This window comes from Alexandromys fortis, unplaced genomic scaffold (assembly GCF_014885135.2).
Source record: "Alexandromys fortis isolate MF-2015 unplaced genomic scaffold, M_Fortis_MF-2015_v1.1 scaffold_59, whole genome shotgun sequence".
NCBI lineage: Eukaryota > Metazoa > Chordata > Mammalia > Rodentia > Cricetidae > Alexandromys > Alexandromys fortis.
Window position 1 is genome coordinate 4,640,718 of NW_026067943.1, and position 22,926 is coordinate 4,663,643.

The following is a 22,926-nucleotide window of genomic DNA, read 5'->3' on the forward strand; positions in this document are numbered from 1 at the left end:
TGGCTTCTCAAATGCTGAGGCAGCAGGATTACTGGAATCTTGATAGCCACGTGGAGCCACCAGACTGCCATCTACAGCAGCTTTACTGTGTTACAGCCCTACCAGCAATGTGCCACGGGTCCGTCTTTTAGTGTGAGTGCCGTTCTGGTGCGTGTGAGCGCTTACAGCACTGTGCCTTGATTCGCACTGTTCTGATGAGCATTTCCATGCACTTACTGGCCATAGGCATGCCTTCTACGGTGGGTCCCGAGGGTGCTTGAAGATGAAATGAATAGGACAGGGAGGTTCTCGCATCTTGATGATAGAAGAAAAATAGCATGCATTTCTCAAGTGACACACCCATTCAGTCATCTTTGAGCGCCTCTGCTGCTCCAGCTACCAGAAGACACAGAGATAAAGACGAATCAAGGCGGGAAGTCAAGTCATAGACAAAATGCTCTGTTCAGGTTCCTGGCACTTTAAGGAAAGCCTGAACCTAACTTGGCTTTTGTCCAGACAGTTTATCTGTTCCTGGCAGGGGAAGAATGAAACCAGATCCCTGATTTCTCATGGCTCAGTGTCTACCCACACCAAGCTCCAGGAGCACAGAGGTGGGAGCGATAGAAATGGCGGCGATGACAGACTTAGACGGCACAGCCTGGCCTTAAACTCACACGAACTGAGGATGGCCCTGAACTCCTTGTTTCTGCTTGTTTGTTTGTTTGTTTTGGAGACAGGGTCTCTATATATAGTCCTAGCTATCCTGGGTCTTTCTATGTAGACCAGGCTGGCTTCAAACTCCCAAAAACCTACCTGCCTCCATGTCCTGAGTGTAAGGCTCAAAAGTGTGTGGCACCATGCCCAGTTTACGTCTGGCTTTTTTTTTTTTCTTTAAGGATTTGTTTTATTTACATGTGTGCTTTTGCATGTGTCCAGGGAGGTCAGAAGTGGGGTGTCAGATCCCTGGGAGCGGTAGTTATAGGCATTTGTAAGCTGTCCTGTGTGGGTACTGGGATGCAAACTCCAGTCCTCTGATAGAGCAGTGGGTGCCCCTGAGCTTTCTCTCTAGCTGCTTGGATTTGATCTTAAAGGATATTTATAAGTCTGACAAAGCATGACTTTGAACTTTTGATTTTCTGGACTCCCATTTTCTAGGTGCTGGAGTTTTGGTATGGACCATGGTGCTTGATTCACAGAGTGCTAAGGATGGAACCCAATGCCCCCCACATGAGAGGCAACAATCTGCCAACTGAGCAATATGGCCAGCCCTAGACTGGGAGGTTTATGTTTGTGTTGTGCTTTCCTTCCTTCCTTCCTTCCTTCCTTCCTTCCTTCCTTCCTTCCTTCCTTCCTTCCTTCCTTCCTTCCTTTATTCTTTTTTCTTTCCTTTCTCTTTTTCTCCCTGCCTCCTCCCTCTTTCATTCTCTCTCTCTCTCTCTCTCTCTCTCTCTCTCTCTCTCTCTCTCTCTCTCTCTCTCTCTCTCTCTCTCATATTTTGTAGCCCAAGTTGGCCAGGTAGCCTAGTGTACTTATACCATGACTTAGGATGAAGACTCTGAGAAATGTATGAGTGTATGCATCACTTCTGTGAAACACATGGCTCCGCAGAGGTGACTGGAGGGCAGCTGGGTGTGATCTGCTCATAACTCCTGTGTAGCCCATCCAGTCGCTGAGCCTAAGAATGAGTCTGGGCTGCACTTGTTGTCTTGACTGGAACTTCCCCAAGCGAGTCCCGAGGTCCCCTGCAAGCACTTGCAGGCTTTCAAAGAGCTATTTTAAAGCATCTGCTGCCCAAGGAAAGCTGTCAAGTTTCTTTGCTTTTAGGATTATGTCAACCCAGGTAGAAACACTGGTTAGGCCAAGTTGATCAGAAGCTCTGATTGGCTGTTGATGACCTAATGGGGATTTCAGGAGCACCATTGGGCCGGCAGTCACTCATAACCAGCAGAGCCACAAAGCAGGAAGGCGGAGCATGCAAACTGATAGCATGCTTAAGGGCAGGCAGTATACACGAGGAGCTTATAGGGGCAACCGACCAGGAACTTCTTTAGCACATGTGTGTCATAAGCAATAAAAGAGAGTCTCACACACGAGAAACAACGCTACCCCCAAGGCCCTCCTGGGTTCCTTTTGTGTTGTTTCTGTCTTCTGTGTGTGCCAGGTGTCTCTTTCTCCCCAGAGAGCCGCCTAGCTTGTAGACAAGCACAGACAAGTCCCTCCTTCTCTCCTGTCCCCTCCTACTGCCCAAACCTGCTCCCTGCAGCCCTGAGGCTGCCCTCAGCTTCTACCTTGAACTCTTGCCAGACTGCCTACCCGGGCTTTTTCTGCTCCAGGTGGCCACAAGGTCAGCCTGTCAGGCTTCGGCCATGTGCTGAGCCAGGCATCCCCCCCCCCTTCGCCCCCCTCCACACTTTATGAATTCTCTAAACGGTGGGGAGGAATAAAATAACAGGGACTACAAACTTGTGGGCACAGTCAGAGAGGAGTGTTTTCTGTAACAGGAAGAGTCACTGGGGACTGGCTCACCTGGTGAGTCACTGCAAAGTTTGTTCGTTCCTCTTGGCTGGCTACCAAGAGAGAAGAGAACACAGGCACTAGCCTGTGGCCTCCAGGGAGGCATCTGGGGCATTTTACAGAGGCTGGGTTTGCACAAGAGGACAGCAGAGCCAGTGGAGAGCCTTCGGAACTATAATTCCGTGGGACCTTGCTGTCTCTGTATGACCCTGTGTCCACTTCTGCAAGACCTCAGCTGCCTCCTTTGCTGATGAGGGAATCTGAGTCAGGAGACCTCCCAGCCCCCACCTTTTCCAGCCCAGCTTGGCCCTCTTGGTGCTTCATGAGCTGGACAAAGTGTTCTGATACTACCTCAGACCAAAGGCAGGTCCACATCATGGGCTTCACATGCATGCAAGTTCACCCTGAGAATCCTGCCATGTGCAGTGGGTTCCCAGGGAGAACGTGGGTTCCTAGGACTAAGGCATTGACTCAGCATCACAAACCCAACTCAAACCTCTGGTTTTATGACTCTGACATTTCCCAAATGGGATTTGCTTAAACACAACAACAACAACTATCAGAAAAAAAAAAAAAAAAAAAAGGCTGAGGAGATGGCTTAGCAGGTGTGAGGGCCTGCTACGCATACCTGAGGCCTTGGGTGAGTCTCCAGCACTCATGTAAAAAGGCGGACATGTCTCTGCTTGGGCCTGTAACCACAGTGCTTCAGGGGATGAAGGAGAATCACGGAGGCCTGCTGGCTGCCAGCCTAGCTCTAGGTTCAGAGAGAGACCCTGGCTCGAGGGAACACAGTGGAGAGTGACAGAATAGAACCCCCTGGCCTCCACACACATGTGCATATCACACACACACTCTTCCAAAAAGAAATAGAATAGTTAAATAACAAAACACAAACAGAAGCAAATGGCTAGTGCCGATTTTAAGTTTTCCTTGATGACCAAAACTATTGGCTGATGGAGATGCTTGTAAACGTGGTTCTGGCCAGCTCACAAGCATGCTTTCTCTGGAGCCAGCATACTGATGGTGGTGAATTTTCTCAGTTTACAACAGCACACATATTTAATTAAGCTGGAACTCAGCACTAAACTCACTGATGTGTTCTGAGCTAAATAGACACTGAAAACAGGTTTGGGCACCTTATGCTTTGATTAGATGGGCGCTCCGTGCACATACAAGGAACTTCCTGGAGAGAGCAGGGCAGGGAGTGCTCTCAGCAGCTTGGAAAAGACTCAATAGGCACAACAGCCTTTTGTCCGAGCAGAATGTTCTTCTCAGAACTGGAGCTGCAGCCCAGGCCCACCACCACCCTCCTTCCAACAGCAACACTGCAGGATGAACAGGTGTTACCCTGGCTACCCTAGTACCTGCCAGCTGCACCCTGGGCAGAAGAGGGAGTGCTTTTCATAGAACAGCCATATGCCACTGTCCCATGGCCAGAACGTGCAGTCCCCAGACAAAAGACATGCCCTGAGCTTGACCCTACCTCCTCTCCCTACGAGGTTTTGTCTTCACCAATTTGGCTGCTCTAAGAAAATGGTGGGACTGAGGCCAGGTGGTGGTGGCGCACTCCTTTAATCCCAGTACTTGGGAGGCAGAGGCAGATGGATCTCAGTGAATTCTAGGCCAGCCTTGGTCTACAAAGTGAGTTCCAGAACAGCTAGGGTTACACAGGGAAATCCTGTCTCAAAAAACAAACAAAAAAGCAAAGGGGGGGGGGGAGGAAATGGTATAACTAAATGACTTATAAACAATAAAAATGCATTTTTCACAATTCTGAAAGCCTTGGTAGGGTTGCTGTCTGGTGAGGTTCACCTCCTCACAGTGGCAGAAGAAACCATGTTGTTTGGGGTCTCCTATAAAAGACTAATCACCTCAAAGACCCCACCTCTTTTTGTAAAGATTAGTTGATTTGTGTGTGTGTGTGTGTGTGTGTGTAGGGGTATGTGTGAGTGTGAGTGTAGCACCCGCAGAGGTTAGAAGAGGACATCAGAGCCCCTGCAGCTAGAGTTACAAGCAATTGTGAGCTGATCAATGTGGATGCAGGAACTGAACTCAGGTCCTGGAAGAGCAGCCATGCTCTTAACAGCTGAGCCATCTCTCCAGTCCATAGCCCATCTCTTAATGCTGTCATCTCAAGGGCAGGGATTTCAACGTGGGAATTTGGGGGAATAAGAACCTTCAGATGTAGCAAGGCTCAGGCTGTGAGCTCGACCATTTCCTCATGGCTGTCACTTGATAATCATCTTTCATGCTCCATACTGGCCCCTGGCTTTGCGCTCTCTGCACCTGCTTCATCTCTGTCACATTCCTGACTCCATCCTGTGCTTTCTAAAACCCATGTGAATGACCTTCCCTGAAGCTGGGTTTCTCAGGAACATTGCTTCTCCACGTTAAACCTTCATCAAGATGGGGTAAGCCTGGCTACTCATTTCCAACAGCTATATATAAACACACACTTTTTTTTGTCTGCCTGTCTCTGTGTGTGTATGTGTGTGTGTTTGTGTATATGTGTGTGTAGTCGTAGATGAGTTTCTGTCCCACCAAGTCTTGCATCCGTTCAGTCCCTAATAAACACAGAGAGACTTACATTAATTATAAACTGTTTGACTGGTAGCTCAGGTTTATTACTAACTAGCTCTTATGCTTAAATTAACCCATAATACTTATCTATGTTTAGCCATGTAGCTTGGTACCTTTTCTCAGTAAGGCATCCTCATCTTGTTTCCTCTGAGTCTGGCTTGCAACTGCATCTCTGCCTTTCTTCTTTCCAGAATTCTCCTAGTCTTGTCACCTCACCTATGCTTCCTGCCTGACTACTGGCCAATCAGTGTTTTATTAAACCAAACCACATGACTAAACATAGACAAGAATTATGGGTTAAGTTTTAAGAGCTAGTCAGTAATAAGTCTGAGCAATAGGCCAAACAGTTTATAATTAATGTAAGCCTCTGTGTGTTTATTTGGGACTGAATGGCTATGGGACCAGGTGGGACAGAAACTTCCATCTACATGTGTGTGTGTGTCCATGTGCTTACATGTGGAGGCTGAGGTTGATGTCAGCTGTCTTTCTCAATTTCTCTTTATCTTTGTTTTAATTTTTTTTCGAGACAGCTTTTTGGTTCCTGTCCTGGAACTAGCTCTTGTAGACCAGGCTGGCCTTGAACTCACAGAGATCCGCCTGTCTCCCAAGTGCTTGGACTAAAGGTGTGCACCACCACTGCCCAGCTCAATTTCTCTTTATCTTGTTTGTTGAGACAGAGTCTCTCACTAAACCTGGAACTGCTGATTCAACTAGACTAACTGCCAAATTACAGGTACATGCTGCAGGGCCTGACTTTTTGTTTTGTTTTGAGACAAAGTCTCAATATGTAGCCCTGGCTGGCCTAGATATTTACTACATAGACCAGACTAGCTTCAAACTCAGAGATTCACCTGCCTCTGCCTCTCAGTTGCTAGAATTAAGGCATATGTCACCATGCCCAGCCACAACTATTTTTAAAAAGTATAATTTCTAGGGATCAGACCTTGGTCCCATGCTGGCATAAGAATCTTTTAGGACTAAGCCATCTCCCCTAGTCCTAAGAGGTATGTATGTTGAGAAGTTTTATAAAAAGTCACAGTGCTGGTGGAAGTGACTTGGCTCATGCTGGGCTTATTGTTCACTTACCATGATCCCACTATGAGCAAGTATGTCGTCTGACTGAACCTGAAATTAACCGTTTGAATAGATTGAATCACAAGAGGAATAAGACAGAGACAACAGAAGCATGGATGACTTACATATTCTCTCTGTGTATGTGTGTGTGTGTGTGCACATGTGCATGCACACACATGTGCTTGTGTGCATGTGAATATGTAGGTAGGAATGTGCAATGAGTGAGGTGCCCACAGAGCCTAGAAGAGGGCCTCAGATTTCCTGGAGCCATCCAGGAAGGAGCTGGGCACTGAACTCTGACCTCTGTAAAAACAGAACATACTCTTAACCACTGAGCCGTCTCTCCAACCCTGCCAAACTTACCTTAATAAAGCTGGAAGGAAAGCAAAGAACCACTTGAGCCTCCTATCTTTTTTCAGAGTCAACACAGCTCTAAGGAGTTTGAGTTTTCAAAAGGGAGTGGAGGGGTTACTAAGTGGTATCAGGATTAATGAGGCTGTAGCTTCACAGAGAAAGCTGAGCACAGTAATTAGAATAAATGACATCCCCAAGGCCACACAGTAAGGGGGGAATGGAAAGTTGAACCTAAGCCTATGAGGCACGGCGAGGCGACTGCAGCGAAATGGAAATATCGACAACCTCACCCCAGGGCTGTGGAAGGAGAGTGATGTGACTTCCAGAAGGTGCAGGATGGTAGCAGGTACTTACCTATGCGGCCCTCTCTCCCTCTCTCCACCACAAGACACAACCTCATAATCACCCAACTTGATCCAAGAAGACAACATTGGCACGCTTAAGGATGGATAAAACCCTAGGCCAGTTATTTAACTTGAGACTCATGCCAACCCTGGGAGTAGATGTTATCCTTGTTTTCCAGAGGAAGAAAGACAACTTCTTGGAGCATAAATGGGCCATTCTGCTCAGGAGCAATACTCTGGGTTTGAACTGAGTCCTGAATACCCACTAAGGCCTGTGAAACCTACAGTCATTTTCTGGGGCGGAAAGTGAGCCTTGAGCTGCAGTAGCATAGACAGGCTATGGATTTGCTGGGACCCGGGGTGGAGAGGAAGGACTGCACGCAGATGCTCTTTTCAACTGCTAAAGTAGAAATGTGTTGTCCTGTGAATAACGAGGAAGGAGAAGCTGAAAGCGAGGCTGTGGGAATCCTGTGTACCTATGATGTAACCATCTGCAAAATAACCACGTTCACGCCTCGTGAGACCACCTGCTTCCAGGAACACCCAACCATGGACTATCCATCACATGTACACAGTGAAGCCTAAGAGATGGTTGTCTCTGTGCTGAAGATCTGTGACTATTTCCTAAACAATATGTCACAGTTATTTACATAGCCTACACATTGAGTCAGGCATTATAAAGCAACCTAGAAGATAAAAAAAAATGTGAAAAAATGCTCATAGGTTCTACGTAAACATGACACCATTGGCCACAGGAGTGCCTACAGATTTTTGGTACCATTGAGGCGCTAGAAACAATCACTTATAGATAATGTATTCTTTTATAAGGATGGTGTAACTGAAGCTCACAAACAGTTTAAGTGAGCTGCCAGAGGCGAGAGAACTAGCAAGTGGAGCCACAGGGCAAACCCGGGGAATCTCTCGTGTATGTGTGTTCAGTGGCCTAATCGGTTAGTATGCGTACTTACATAGCAAGTGTGTACTGACACACAGCCGAATTTGTTTTTTGTTGTTGCTTTGTTTTTTGCTTTTCCAGACAGAGCTTCTCTGTGTCACAGTTGTCCTTAAACTAGTTCTATAGCCCAGACTGGCCTTGAACTCAGAGACCCATCTGCCTCTGCCTCCTAAGCTGGAACTAGAGGTGTTCACCATTTGCCCAGCCTTAAAACCTGTTTTAAGCTAACATAAAAATCCATGGGCTCCATGACAGCATCTCGTACAGATGTCATCTAGTCCTCCCGGAATGACTATATTCTTTAAGTGCATTTCACACTTACAAACAAGTTAAGCCTTCACCTTATTGGAACAAAAGCCAGATGCTTTTATTCTTTTACTTGAGCAAAAATATCTGCAAAACATATGTTTATTGTTCTAGTTAAATCAAACCACTGTTATCCCTGCACTTGTGCGAGCTCTGACTGTGGTCCTAATAAAAGCATCACAAACACAAGCTCCCATCCTTCCCAGCCTGCTGAACTGGCATGGTCTACCTTGCAGCGAATTCAGTTTTCTGCTTCCATTACTTTCATATTTGCAAATAGTTCCAAAATTTGAAACGCACAGCTGCTACTCCCAAAAAGGAAACTTAAAAATAATCCTTGAGTTAAAAGAGCTACCTACACCACTCAAACGACTAGAACAGATGTTATAGTTCACTTCTCTGTTGTGACAACACAGACCAAAAGCAACTTGAGAAGGAAAAGGTTTATTCACCTTACAGGTTACAGTCCATCATAGAGGGAAGCCAGGGCAGACGCTTGTCGCAGGAGTTGAAGCAGAGAACATAGAGGAACACTGCTTACTGGCTTGCTTCAATGCTATACTGTTTTATGATGTCTAGGAAAGAAGGTTTGGTGGGAAAGAGCTCTCTGGATGTTTCTCCAGCATTACAGAGGCACCAAGTTTTCCCAACCATAAAAAAAGGAAAGAAGAGGAGGGGGAGGAAGAGGAGGAGGAGAAAGAAGAAAAAGAAGGAGGAGGAGGAGGAAGGAGGAGGAGGAGGAGGAGGAGAAGGTGCTTTCTGACTTCAGGATCATTGAGATTTCCTCTCTCGAAAGGGGCAGACATCCCTTCGGCTGCCAAGACTCTTAATTCTGATGGCTTACAGCTGAGTCCTACTGTGAACATGGTAACATTGAAAGAAAAGTCTCCTGCCAGGCTTAAGCCTTCATCTCTGATAGTCTGGATAGTACCATACAAGGCTGTCTGCTGTGCCTCAACATTCTTGAGAGGGTCAACTGATGAGGTGATGTGGGATGTCCTTCTGTATATGTGCTATTTTTATTGGTTAATGAGTAGAGCTGCTCTGGCCTATGGCAGAGCTGAATATAGTCAGGCTGGAAGAGATAGAGAGCAGACAGAGTCAGAGAAACGCCCTCCACTTTGTTGAGAGAGACTATCCCGTTGCAATAGGCTCACCAACTCAGCAAGACTGGCCGGCTGTAAGCCCCAGGATCATCATACTCTTCCTCAGCAGTGCTAGGATTACAGGCACATGCTAAGGTGCCCAGCATTTTTACATGAGTGCTGGGGATCGAACTCAAGTCTCAGGCTTGTATGGCAAGCACTCTGCCAGCTGAGTCATCTCCTCGGCCTCTTTAGTCTTTGTGGTTATTGCTGACAAATAGTCCATTGTGGGGCACCTGTTAATTTATTCGCTTGTCAGTTGATAAAAACAGGATTGTTTTCATTTAACTATTGTGGATGAGGGTACTGTGCACAGCCACGTTCAGGTTTTTGTATGGATGTATGTTCTCATTTCTCTTGGATACAGACCCAGGAGTAGAATCACCAGGTCATATGGTAACTGTGTGTTTAACTTTGTAAGGAACTGCCTAAATGTTTTCCAAAGTGGCCTCACCTCTTTATGCTCCCAGCAGCGGCACAAATGGGGTCCAATTTCTTCATATTTGTTAGAATGTTTTCTCACTTCAGCCTTCCTAGTAGCTGTGGAACTGTATCTCACTGTGGTTTGTTTATTTATTTAGACAGTGTAGACTATGTAGGCGAGACTGGCCTTAAGTTCACAGAAATCCATCTGCCCTGACTCCAGTACTAGGGATCAAAGGCAAGCACACACCTTACTTTCTTGATGGTGCTCTTTGAAACATAAGTTTTAGAAATTCAAACCAGTTGTATACAACTGTAATCTGGAGGTAGAGGCAAGAAGACCAGAAATTCAAAGTCCTTCTTGGTAACAAAACCAGTTTGAGGCTACCCTGGGATGAGATCCTGTACACACACACACACACACACACACACACACACACGTGCACACACACGCATGCGCGCGCACACACACATACTTATAGACAATGCCTCAACATAGTCTAGGCTGCACTCCAACTCAATATACATACAGCCGAGGATGACCTGAACTGCTTCCATCTCCCTCTCCATAGGTTGGGATGACAGGCATGCCCCACCACACCTACTTTGTGCAGTGCTGGGGACTGGAGCCAGGCCTTTGTACATGCTAGGCCAGCGTTCTACCAAATGAGATCATCCTTAGCCCTGTGATACTCCGGTTTAACTACTTATTGATTACACTTTGGAGTTGTGCCTGAGAAGCCAACTGAGAAGATCTACTCATCCCTGTGCCTCTGGATTTTGTAGTTTAGCTATTATTTTCCGTCTTCCATCTACTGAGTTAGTACGGTAGATGGGATGTGGTGAGGGTTCAATGTCATCTTCTTGGCTGTGGGTATCCAGTTCTACAGTACTAGTCATTGAAAATGTTATTCCCTCCCCCAATTATGTGTTGGTGCCCTTGTCAAAAAATCATCAAACTTCTGCGCCCCTTTCTAGCTAAGGCTGACTTCTTTGTCAGGCAGATCAGGTTAGGTGTAATAGCAGCAACAGTGGTTTCCAAACCACACAGACGAAAGCAGATAACTCTCTCTCAAATTATGGGGGGATCATGGGTCAGCTGTGACCCTGCTCCATGTGGTCACTACACCAGGCTCCAGCTGCTAGAGCAGCATTTATCTGGGATCCCCCACCCCCCAGTCTGTGGCTGAGGGACAAGGAGCAAACTCAGGGCTGACAAGCACCATTCCCACTCTCACTTCATTGGTTAGCGTAAGTCACGGTGCCAAGCCTGCTGGCAGCCAGGGAGGAAAATTAGTTCTCTCTTAGGGACGCGGCCATTGCAAGAGGCAACAGGCTGTTTAGGAAAAGCGCCAGGCACAAACACATCTTCACCGCACAGGTCTCCTGTGAGCTCCAGGCACCACTCTGACTTTGCCTGCTCCCTTCCCGCTGTCTGATGGGTACAGCCTGGATTATCTTCTGTTTTCTGCAGGCTTCCTGTCATGGTGTCGGTAACAGCAAAGACTCACACTGACATCTCCAGCTCCGGACATGGATACACAATGATTTACTGAACATGTTCCACACACATCTCAGATGATGCTCAGACATGAACTTATCACTGTCCCCATACATCCCCAAATCTATTCTGGGTCCCCAGCTCCAGACGTATGAACAACTCTGTGCTCCTTGCCCCACACCCCCAGCCAGAACCTTGGTGCCACCTTCTTCCCAGTCAGCCATTGTGTGTATTGAGTCTACTTCTTTACCACCACCCAGATCACTCCCTTGCCGCCTGTTCTCGATGATTCTGCCCTTGACTAGTCTTTCTTACAAAATGTGAACCATGCTTTGACACCAACACAGACGTCTCTGCTGGCCAACACAGCTCTGGAGATTAGGACTGATCTAACAGGCCCTGTGAGGCCTTTCTGGAGTGGGCCCACTCTTGAACAGAATCTGCCTGCTACGTTATTCATCTTTGACCAATTGCTCCCTAAATCCCTCACTTTCTATACTCAGAACTTCTAAATATCCACACCTTATGCCTGAGACACTGCTCTCTCCTCTGGGCAACTTCTCCTTGTTCTTAGGGTAACAGCCAGGCATCACTTGCTTCTCCCTCCCCACTAAAACAGTAAGTAATTAAAAGTGCTTTAACCAAGAGGGTGAAAGAGAAAGGGCTTTGGAACTGGATGGCCCGGTTTTGAATCCTGGCTTCCATGTATTGCCTGCAACACTGTACACAAGATCTTACATCTCTGAGCCTCTGTTGCCTCATGCAGAAAACAGAGATAAAAGGAGTCTTATTACATAAGGCTGTGGTGAGGATTAAATGAGTAACTATGTAGAAGGTCCTTAGGACAGTACCTGACACACCGTAATGGCTCGACCAAGGTTTGCCATGGCTTTGATGAAACTCCAGAGCACATTATAGTTACCCCTATAATTAAGCACTTACAGAGAAACAGAAGCCATAATTTACCCACGTGACTACTTTCTGCATTGTAAGATCATCAGAGTTGGGACAGGGCTCCAGGGCTCCAGATCCTAACACTATAAAATTTCTTTTCCTTTCTTTCTTTCTTTCTTTTTTTTTTAGACACAGTGCCCCTATGTAGCTCTAGCTGGCCTGGAACTCGAGTTCGATCAGTGAACTCACAGAGATCTGCCTTCCCCTAGAGTGCTGAGATTAAAGGCCCGTGCCACCTCACCTGGTTGAATTTTTCAAATGTTTTAAATTTGTTAGATTTTTGTTGCTTATTTGACTAACCGAATGAATGGCCCTCCTGATTCCTCACGTTGTCTTGTGAGGGTGGAGTCTCAACCTCTCCTGTTTATTTAGACAAGATCTCAACAACAGCTTCCATGCCACACCCCTCTCCCCAGCTCAACACTGACTAGTGGCTCTATTATCAGCACTTAACTGAAACCAGGTGGAACACTCTCCCAGAAACAGCCTTTACTCTTCCACAGCCTACATCCATCTTCTTCTCCACAACCCCCTGTAAACTCACCCAGATTAGTTACGCAGGGATTGGTTAAGGACAATGAACACAAGTTAAAGCGAAGACTTACATTTATGAATGTACTGGAATGTTTAAAAATACCGAGCCCATTGACTGTTCTTCCAGACTAATAAATGTAGAGGCCTTGGGCTATAAAAGTCTCCCCCTGTGCTGAGGGGGTAAAGCAGATGGTGGGAGGGAAAGGGGAATGAAGAAGGAGACATGGGTTTGGTAGAGGCGGTCAACAAGCAGCTGTGCCCCTGGGTCACACCTGGTCACTGGCCTGCCTTACCTGCAAAGGGAGAGCATTTCCCTGGTCTATTCTGTCAGGTCACACACCATCTCTCCAAGGTGACTCATTCTAGGTAGGTTTCTGTGGGGGACAAAATGCTGGGGATGGAGCCCAAGGCACAGGCATCTTCACACTGCTAAGTGCTCGGCCTCTGAATTCCACCCTAAGCCACCTGAGGAGAGAATGTTCCGCAGCCTGATTTGATATCAGAAGGAAACAGAAAATGGAAGGAACACAGGTGTCTTTATATGTGGCTACCAGTGGAGAGCAAGGGACTTCATCTGGATGAACTCAGAGAGCAGGGACCACACCCTGAAGCTGAGTTCCAATGGCCCCATGTGCTGGGGATGAAGACTTTTGAAGCAGACGAACTGAATTCAGAGCCCTGCTATGACACCACACCTGCTACTTGACCTTTTACAGTCCTCAGTTTCCCTGATGGCCGAGGAAAGAAAAGAGGAAGTCCTATCTTTGTTGTAGGATCAATGAGGCCAGTTATACATTGTTATTGGTCTCCCCTGAGTGCTAGGTCATCTTCCCTATTTAACAACCTATCTACTCACTGCCCATGCCTGAAAGTATGTATATGCACTGTGTACATGCAGTGTCTGTGGAGTCTAGGTCATTGGATCCACGGGAGCTGGAGTTACAGGTGGCTGTGAGTCATCTTGTCAATGCTGAGAACTGAACCCAGATCCTCTGCAGAAGCCACAAGTGCTCTTAACCTGCTGAGCCATCTCTGCGGCCACATTTTGTCTGCATGTATACATGTGCATGTTTATGTATGCATGCATGTGGGGAGGCCAGTAATGCCAGGTGTCTTCCTCAATTGCTAGTCTATACTTTTCCCTTTTTAAAAATTTATTTTCTGATGGGCTAGAGAGATGGCTCTGTGTTTAAGAATATTTATTACTCTTCTAGGGGATCCGAGTTCAATTCCCAGCACCACGTAAGGTGGCCCATGAATACATGAGGATCCAATACTTCTGGCCTCCTCAGAAACACACACACACACACACTTAAAAATAAATCTTTTTTTTTTTTTTTGACAGGGTTTCACAGTAGCTATAGAGCCTGTCCTGGAACTCACTCTGTAAATAGACCATGCTGGCCTCAAACTCACAGAGATCCATCTGTCTCTGCTTCTCACGTGCTGGGATTAAAGGCATGCACCACCACTGCCTGACCTAAAAATAAATCTTAAAAAAAATTTTCTTCCGGGGCTGGAGAGATGGCTCAGTGGTTAAGAGCATTGCCTGCTCTTCCAAAGGTCCTGAGTTCAATTCCCAGCAACCACATGGTGGCTCACAACCATCTGTAAAGAGGTCTGGCGCCCTCTTCTGGCCTTCAGGCATATACACAGACAGAATATTGTATACATAATAAATAAATATTAATTAAAAAAAATTTTCTTCCCTGTGTGTGTGTGAGATGCCTGCAGAGGCCAGAAAAGGGTGTCAGATCCCCTGGAACTGGAGTTACAGATGGTTGCGAGCTGCCATGTGGGTGCTGGGAATCAAACGCAATTCCTAGAACAAGCAGCCAGTGCTCTTAACCACTGAGTCATCTCTCCACGCCCAGGGTTATTATGGAAAGGCTCAGTCTCTTGGGATGGAGACTACTTGCCATGGCAGTTGTGAGTTCTAAAGCAGTGTTTTAGAAATAGGGCGACTGCCTTTTTAGCGGACTGTTTTTAGACCCGTGAATCCAAGAGAGTTGGTACCTGGTGAAACAGCACCAAGAGCCACACTGTGGCAGCTAAGGCACAGACTGAAACACCATTCAAACGAGTTGGCTCTGAACCCAGCCTTGGTCACTTCACTGAGTGGCTCTGAGTGTGAATTACTGAACAGCTGAGTCTTAGTTCCTCAACCGCCAGGTTAGAATAAACCAGCTCTTGCCTTACAGGGCTGCTGTGAGGGTTAACATGGGAAGCCTTTGAAACGCTAAGCACTCACCAGGCTCACTGCTCTTTTTCATTTGTTTTGCGAGACAGGATTTTTCTGGGTTACCTTAGCTGTCCTCAAACTCACTCTGTAGACCAGACTGGCCTCAAATTTATAGGGTTCTGCCTGCTTCTGCCTCCCAAATGCTGGGATTAAAGGCGTGCGCCACCACCGCCCGGCTTCAGTAGTAGATCCTGATGGCATGTTTAGTGGCTGGACTACAGAGGACAGGGACTCTGCCCCACGAAGCACAGGCTAAGGACAGCAGGAACACGGATGCAGAATGAAGGAATGGGTTCTCATTACCACGGTTTCACCCAAACGCCTGCCCTTCTCATCAGCGAGTGTGGACGATAGTCTCTAGAATAGGCAGTATACATCTAGGGTTGTAATTTTAAGAGGATCACCACCGTCCACATCAGAATGGGACAGCTTTAAGAACCACATGTCTGTCCTTTTGACCCAGCTTGAGCCTCCTTTCCTTGCTTGTTGCTCCTTGAAGTTGTTGGCTGCAGCTGTTGCCAGAGAGATGCCTCCATGTAGAATGAAGGGCACAGCAGATGCTAAGTCACCCCAGGAGGGGACCAGGCCAGGTGCTTCAGGTGAGCCTGTTCATACCCATTCTCTCGGCTCCATTCTCTTCTGCTGGGGACCCGAGCCTGTGAACTACATTCTTCAGGCTATCTCGGCCGCCAGCTTTCCATTAGGTCTTGACCACTGGGGACGCAGTGTGGGAGATGAGGCAGGAGGGAGAGAGAGGCACCTGGCCTCACTTTGCAGCAGCAGTAATCATGGGGACTGCCAAGCAGCATCTGACAGTGGCAGGACCCTATCCTCTTTGTCTAACTTGGCATACGGGTCTCACGCAAACTTACTTTGAACAGCATTCACATGCTTAGCCACCCTTAGAGCAGGGAGCTGACCGGGCGTGGGTAGCAGAGGCCAGGCAGGGGTATCACAAAGCTTTGGTTACTCACTCACCTACCAGGTCAAATACACTGGGCTCGCTAAATGATGGTCTGTGCCTCCTTGAGACATAGCAGGTTGGTTCTAAGTCTCTACCACTTGGTAGAAAGCCAACTGGAAGCTAGTCTTTTAGGAGCTGGCCTCTGAAATCACGTTCAGATCTTGTTCACTGCATTCTGTTAGAAGCAAGTCACTAACGCCAGCTGATATTCAAGGAAGAGTAAGACTTCGCCCACTGGTGGGAGGAGGGCCAACATTGACGCATATTTTGAAATCATCACAGGCAGTAACTGTAGCAACACAGCAGCAGGTATGGGCCTGTCGGTTCCAGCCCAGGGGTGCCAGCAGCTTCCTCGTCTTCTGCATGTCACCCCTCTGCTCCTCTGAAGTACCATCTCTTTTGTTTACTGGCCCCTCCAATGTTTGGGAACTAGTATTAAACACTTTCTGTCCGACACACCGGGGGGAGTTTTTCTTCTCTTGACAAGACTTTGACAGATACATCTAGAAGTATCAGATATAGTCTGATACCTCTAGCAGACGCTTGAAGAAATACTGTGTGCTATGAAACACGTTAGGTGCCATCTCATTTAGTTCTGACACCATCTGGAATACTGGTATGGGCTGTCAATATTATGGATGCAAAAAACTGGGGCTCCTCTGGTTGAACAGCAAGGAGACATCTGTGAGCAGGCCGAGCTGAACCTACCTCGGGTCTTTGGGTTGAGAAAGAGCTTCCTGCCCAGAAGTTTTCCTCACAGGACACCTCATTTTTCATCCTTACATACCTGATCGATGAGCTCCAACTCAGATACACATCTGCTGCAGGAATTCATGGAGGGACAGGCAGGAGTCCAGGGCAGGACGAAGGGAAGGCTCACACGTTCACGACTTGTAAAACCTGCGGGTTGTATGGGAAAAGGCAGGGGACAGAAGACCAAAGGCCAGGGCCGGTGTCCCAGCTGTTACTTAGCTCTGTCGTGACCCTAAGCTGTATTCTCCTCTCAGGAGAGCTCAGCTCCACATCTGGAAAATGAACTTGCCCTTCCAAGCTCTACTGAGTGCACAGAAGTTACCGTGGGACAGAAAGGCTTTACCGGATATGGGACAGAAGGTGCAACCGAGCTCAGGCAGAGGATGCTGATGAGCCTGAGGGGAGGTTCCCACTGTGTCTTATAAACAGCAGGGATCCTATTAGCTTCCTATGGGAAAAAAAAAATCACTCATGTCATGACACAAAAAAAACAATGGCGGTGACCACCACTGAAAGAAAGAAAAGGCGGGCTTACAGCGCCTGCAGGAGCACTGGCGACCACCTGAAGGAGCTGTGTAACGCCATCTTGTTTCAGCGGGAAACCCTGCTCAGAGACTGAACAACTTTCCTAGTCTTACAGTTGGTAGTGGAGCCTTGTTCAACCAAGTTTACTCAAGTGCTAAGGACACTGGCTAATTCCATCAACCTGACCCAAGTCAAGGTCATCTGGGAAGAGAAAACCTCAACTGAGAAGGTGCCTCCTTCAGACTGGCTGCAGGCCAGCCTGTGAGGTATTTTCTCAACTGATGGGCGGTGCCACCTGTGGGCAGGCAGTCCTGGGTGCCTTGAGAAAGCAGCTGCGTAAGCCACGGGGAGCAGTACAGGAAGCAGCACTCCTCCATGGCCTCTTTCAGATCCTGCTTCCGGTTCCTGTTCTGACTTCTCTGGATAAGACTACAAGCTGCAATAAACCCTTTCCTCCCCAAGTTATAGAAAGCCAAGCTGAGACGCTAATGCTAATTTAGTGAATTCTAAGGCGGAACACCTATGTTGTCAGAATTCACAACAGAATCAAACTGTCAGGAAAGAAGTACCAAGCAATGGAAACAGTCTGAGGTGGACAGAGAGGACAGGAGGATACAAAGACCCTGAGGTTTGATGGGACAGATAAGACACCTGTGGTGGATGATGTAACTGCTTGCTGGTGTCCTTCCTCCACGGTTCACACTAGTTAGCCCCTCTTCTGCCATCTGAGCTCGGGAGGAAGCTGCCTCTCATGGTCAGGTAAGCAGCTCAGGAGTGAACTCATCAAGCTGGTTCCATCTTTTGGCTGGTCAGCCATAGCAGTACCAACAGAGGATTGCAGGGCTCTTGGAAAGCCAGCCCTCTTCTCTGCCTTTTAGACAGAGTCAAGTTCTTACTACAGAGCTCAGGACGGCCTTGAACCCCCTGCTCCAGCCTCCTAGAAATAACAACAGGTTGACGTCACAACTGGCTAGTATGTCTGCTTTTCTGAGAGAGTTCCCAAAGAGTCTGTCTTCCCTGATGGGGATGGCCCTTGGGTTGTTGTTAGCAGTCTCCTAGTCAGGTGGGGGCACCCTTCGTAGGACACCAACATGACAAAGGGCAGAGATGAGAGAAAAGCGGGGGAATTAGTTTGTCCTGTGTTTCTGGTGCCCCAACATGTCTTGTTATAGCGGGGCAGGATGTCAACTTGGGCTCTACACCCAAATGTCATTCTGCTACACACTTTCATGGAGAATAAATACAACTGTAAAAAACTAATCCAGAAAACTCCTGAGACATATGTGAGCCCTTGATGGCAAAAACCGAGAAGGGGCTGGGGAGATGGCTCAGTGGTTAAGAGCTCTAGCTGCTCTAGCAGAGAACCCAGGTTCAGTTCCTGTCACCCACATGGTTTCCAACCGCTATAACCTAGTCCAGGAACATGACCCCCTCTTTTGGTCTCTGCAGGTACTGCACACACATGGTGCAAACATTCACATAAAACCAACAAGCAAGCAAAAAGAAAAGCCAAAAACAAAACGAGCTAACAAAAAACCAAACCTCCAAGTCAATGATGGGGGGCGGAGCACTAGGAAGAGAGGCCAGTTTATGAGGTTTATAGTCTTTCTAGGCTTCAAGTTCAAAAGCACAGTAGCAATTTTCATGACTTTGACTCTGTGTCCTCAAAGTCAGAACCCCTTCCCCAACCTGATCACAAAACACCTTTTCAGTTCTGTACATAGAAGAATTTTCTTAGGATGAAAAGTCCTTTTACATGCTTGGGTTGCACCTGAGTTAGTGTCTGACATGTGAACCAGGCAATGGCGGTGCATGCCTTTAATCCTGGCACTCAGGAGGCACCCAAACTTGCAGCTTGGAAAGACAGGTGGTTCTTGGCGAGTTTGAGGCCAGCCAGGACTACAAAATAAGACACTGTCTAAAAGCAAAATATAAAACAAAGCCAAACCCTACCAAGTATGATGCAAACCTTGGTCTCCTCAATTTCAAGCAGCTAGTCGGAGTGATAAACAAAGCTCCATCAAAAAGCACGGAGCCATTTATTCATAATCTACACAACACACATAAGCAGCAAGTCAGGGTGTTTTTCTCAACCAGCCTCTCCACATTTTGTTAAGTTTCCGTGAACTGTAAATCACTGACTTCTTCACACCTACAAGAGAAAAGAAGCATGGGTGAGAAAGCGAGTCCTGCTGAGTGGACAGTGACTGGCGGTGTCACTCTGAGCGGATGGGGCTGTGACGGGCTGACTGGGCGTCTGGAGGACCTGGAGCTGAACTTTTAAAGGCTAAAAGAGACCTGTAGCAGAGCAGCCCATGCGGCTCACGGAACTAGACTCCCTCAGATAGCAAGCCTTTGAGGTATGGGGTCCCGGCAGCCAGAGTTTCACAGGTCACAGAAGGGAGGAGCACCTGCACCCCAGCCAGCAGCTGGTTGCTGCAGTGCCCCACACTCCCCCTGCCCGCCCAGAATGAAGGCTGCTCTCACTAGTTCCTGCTTGGTGCACATGCCAGGCTGCTCTCGTGCCTGGGGCTCATCTCTCGCACAGCATGTACCACACTGTGCAGTGTTTGCAGCCGACTCTCCTGTCTCTCTGCCTAGACTGACAGCTCCCCCAGGACAGGGGCCTTGTTCCCTTTCACCAGGGCAGTACCTGGTACCTAGCAACACAGAACAGGTACACAGCTGAGTCTTCTGAAGTGCAGAGAGAGGGCTGGCCCGCACAGCCCTGACTTCATCCCAACCACAGGAGCCCAGAGAAGAGGCTCGCTAGGGATGAAGGGAAACATACAATGGGATAAATGGTCTGCTAGTGTTCTCCAGCCCTGCCAATTATTAGTTATTAGCCCTGGACGTTACTACGGATCTGACTTCCTCGTGTTATGGGTGAGGGCACTCAGTGCTTTAGGGTGTGGTCTTTGAGTTGTACACGGTGTCTGTGCTGTGGTTGGAAGTGCACGCTCCTGGCTGTGGGCTTGGTGAACATGTCGGCAAGGGGCACAATTCATTCCAGGAAGTGATCTTTTAAACTACCTGACCCTGTTACTTGGAAGCTGCCTCGCCTGCTTGGAACCTGTGGCTACTGCAGGCAGTGACAGAGAAAGGCAGAGTTCCCAAAATCATTAGTGATGAATCTGGATGTGCTCCTGGCTTGACGTGATCTTGTTGAGAAACACAGCCTTTTCACTGCCTCCACCCCTCTTCATTTTCTCCCTGGAGCAACGACTCTGGCCGGCCTCACCCACCTGAACACTAAGGCTGGAAGATCATTACATAAGGTGCTGCTTCAAATTCCAGTGGAACCAACCAGAAGACTGAGCGGAAGTCAGGCGGTCACACAGGCAAGACTCAGCGCAGCAGCCCAGGTTGCTGAGTCATGGCTGGAAGCCTTCAGAAAACTTAGCAAGGAGCTAGCTTCTCAGAGTTGGAAGAGCAGGTAAATACTGAAAACAGCTGAGCCCCTGCTTAGAGGATTAAAAGCCTCCCTTGACTGAACACACTTCCTTCTTCGGCTCTGTCAGACTGTAGCAGGGCCCGGGTAGACGATGATGGGTGTGATGGTGACTCTCCCTTTCTGAGCCTTCCTCCAGTTTCTCATCGGTAGGATGCTAGCCTAGGCAATGGAGGGTCTGTCCACGAGACACTCTGAGCTTCTCAGAGCTGCAGGGAAGTTTGCTGTGCACTGTTTATGTGCACTTCCACCTGACGGTTCAGTTAGGTTTTCAGGGGCTCTGTCCAGAGCCTTACCACCCTGAAAGCGCTCAATCCTGCCAGGTTTACATAGGCTCTGAGGCTTGCACAAGGTTAAGAACACACAGATTAACTTCAACAAAGGTTTTAAAAATTTCAACCAACAAGTTCATAAAATTGAAACAGGCAAAGTGTCCTTCAAATGACAGCAAGGGCTGCAAAGCGCAGGGAACAAACAGGTCGGGAACCTGACTCAGGAAGTGGGAAGCCCCATGAAGACTCTATGGAGAGGGCAGAGTGCAGCTCCAGGGTGGAGTTATTTGTATTACCCACATCCAGCAGGACTGGGGTCCGGGGCTGCTGGGGCTACGAGGTATGTGTTTAGTGCTCAGCACGCAAATAAACAAAGACAGATCGAAGGGAGGGAAAAAAAATCTATTTAGAGCACACATTCAATTAAAAAAGAAAAAGTATCAACAAGAAGGGGCCATTAGTGCAACAAACTCTCCAGAAAACGCTCTAAGACAGGGGTGTGACTCTGCTGTTCAGGACTCTAACCTACAATTCTAATTCAAATCCACTCTTTTGAGGAGAAAGTCAATAAGACTCCAGAGGCTTGCAGTGAGTTTTGAACGAAGACCTAGCCACATGGGAAAGGGCATCTGAGGCAGAGCTACAGCAGAATCTGACAAGCTTCAGACTTAGCCGGGTGTGGCAGTACACATCTACAGTCCTGCCCAGAGCCAGAACTGAGTTCACTGCAGCCTCAGATGCAGACCCTGCTGGAAGGGAAGGACGGAGGAAGAGGATGGATGTTCAGGATTCAGTGATAAACTCATTATTAGAAAGATGATGTAAAAAGAAGAAGAAGAAAAAGAGAAAAAAAAGAAACAAAAAAAAATAGAAAGATGATGTAAGACAAAAATAACGATCGGCTCCCCGGTGTTTCAGGAAAGGGCCGAGAAGCAGTGAGGTATGCTGGGATATTTTTTAGGGACAAGACTAAACCTGTCTTGTTAATTCAGCCAAATCTTTTGAAGTTGGGAGAGGGATCTGCCCCTAGAGTTGATTGATTGACCATAAAGATAGGTGGGAAAATTAGAAAACAGTCTCCCCAGGCCCCAGCACCTCAGAGGGTGGGGAAATTAGAAAACAGTCTCCCCAGGCCCCAGCACCTCAGAGGGTGGCCCCACTGCCTCCCAAGGCAAAACTTTTTGATGTGTCCCACTCATGTGTCCCAGGTACCATCCCGGGTTCTCTTCTCTGCCTGTGTTGCCCTGGACCGAGTTCAGGCTACAGAGGTCCCTCAGCTGGCTAGCTGGCTGGCACCCTATCTGCTGGTCTCTGGCATCTGCTGCTGCTGTAGTCTTACACTGGCCCAGTGGCTCCCTCTGTCTTCAAGTAGTTCTGAATGGTGAATGCAGCTTTGGGGCCATCCTTTGTGGGGCTCTGGCCTGTCTCTCAGGCTGGTCGCCGACTTCCCCACACAAGCTTACTCACACTGCTGCAGCTCAGACAATGACACCCGGCCGAGCTGGTCTTTTGTTAGCAGAGATGTGATACCTCAAGAGCAGAGTGCTTTCTTAGGGGCACCCTGCTGGCCTCGGTTCTCTGTGACCCACAAAACTTGATGAGAGCCCTGCTGCTCTGCTAGCAACGAGTCTAAGAGATGAGATCAGCTCCTAAAGCAGAAACTTCTGGAGAGAAGGAACACAATACGTCTGTACTGAAACTACAAGTGTGTCTGTTGGTGAGAATCACCAAGGGAAGCCACGAAGACAGAGGGGTCAGGCTGCACACCACAAGCCACAGCCATACACAGAGACCAGAAGCCCCAGAGAACTACGGGGTCATCATTTTCTACAGTTTCTGCAGCCTAGGAACTCCTCCAGTGCAGTGTAGGCTCCTTGGAAAGGAAGGTGGAACAAGTCATTGTTCAGGGGAAGCAGGTTCTGCGAGCACTGCCCTCTGCTGGCAAACAGAAGGAGTGAGCAGAAAGACTGGGGCCTGGCTCAGGTTGGAGGTTGTCAGGAGGAAGGATGGAGATTCACTGATTTCCCCCCCCCCCCCCCGCCCCCCCCCCCCCCCC

General features: G+C 48.0%; 1 protein-coding gene across 2 annotated transcripts in view; it reads right to left on the reverse strand.

The window, feature by feature from the left end:
• Positions 1 to 19,150: 19,150 nt before the first annotated feature.
• Tamm41 (TAM41 mitochondrial translocator assembly and maintenance homolog) overlaps positions 19,151 to 22,926 on the reverse strand; it is a 32,946-nt gene continuing 29,170 nt past the window's right edge. For both annotated transcript variants that reach the window (XM_050148600.1, XM_050148603.1), the window contains exon 8: positions 19,151 to 19,299. In XM_050148600.1, the coding sequence (XP_050004557.1) occupies positions 19,223 to 19,299 (77 nt within the window). In that variant the 3' untranslated portion in view covers positions 19,151 to 19,222. The remainder of the gene's footprint in view (positions 19,300 to 22,926) is intronic.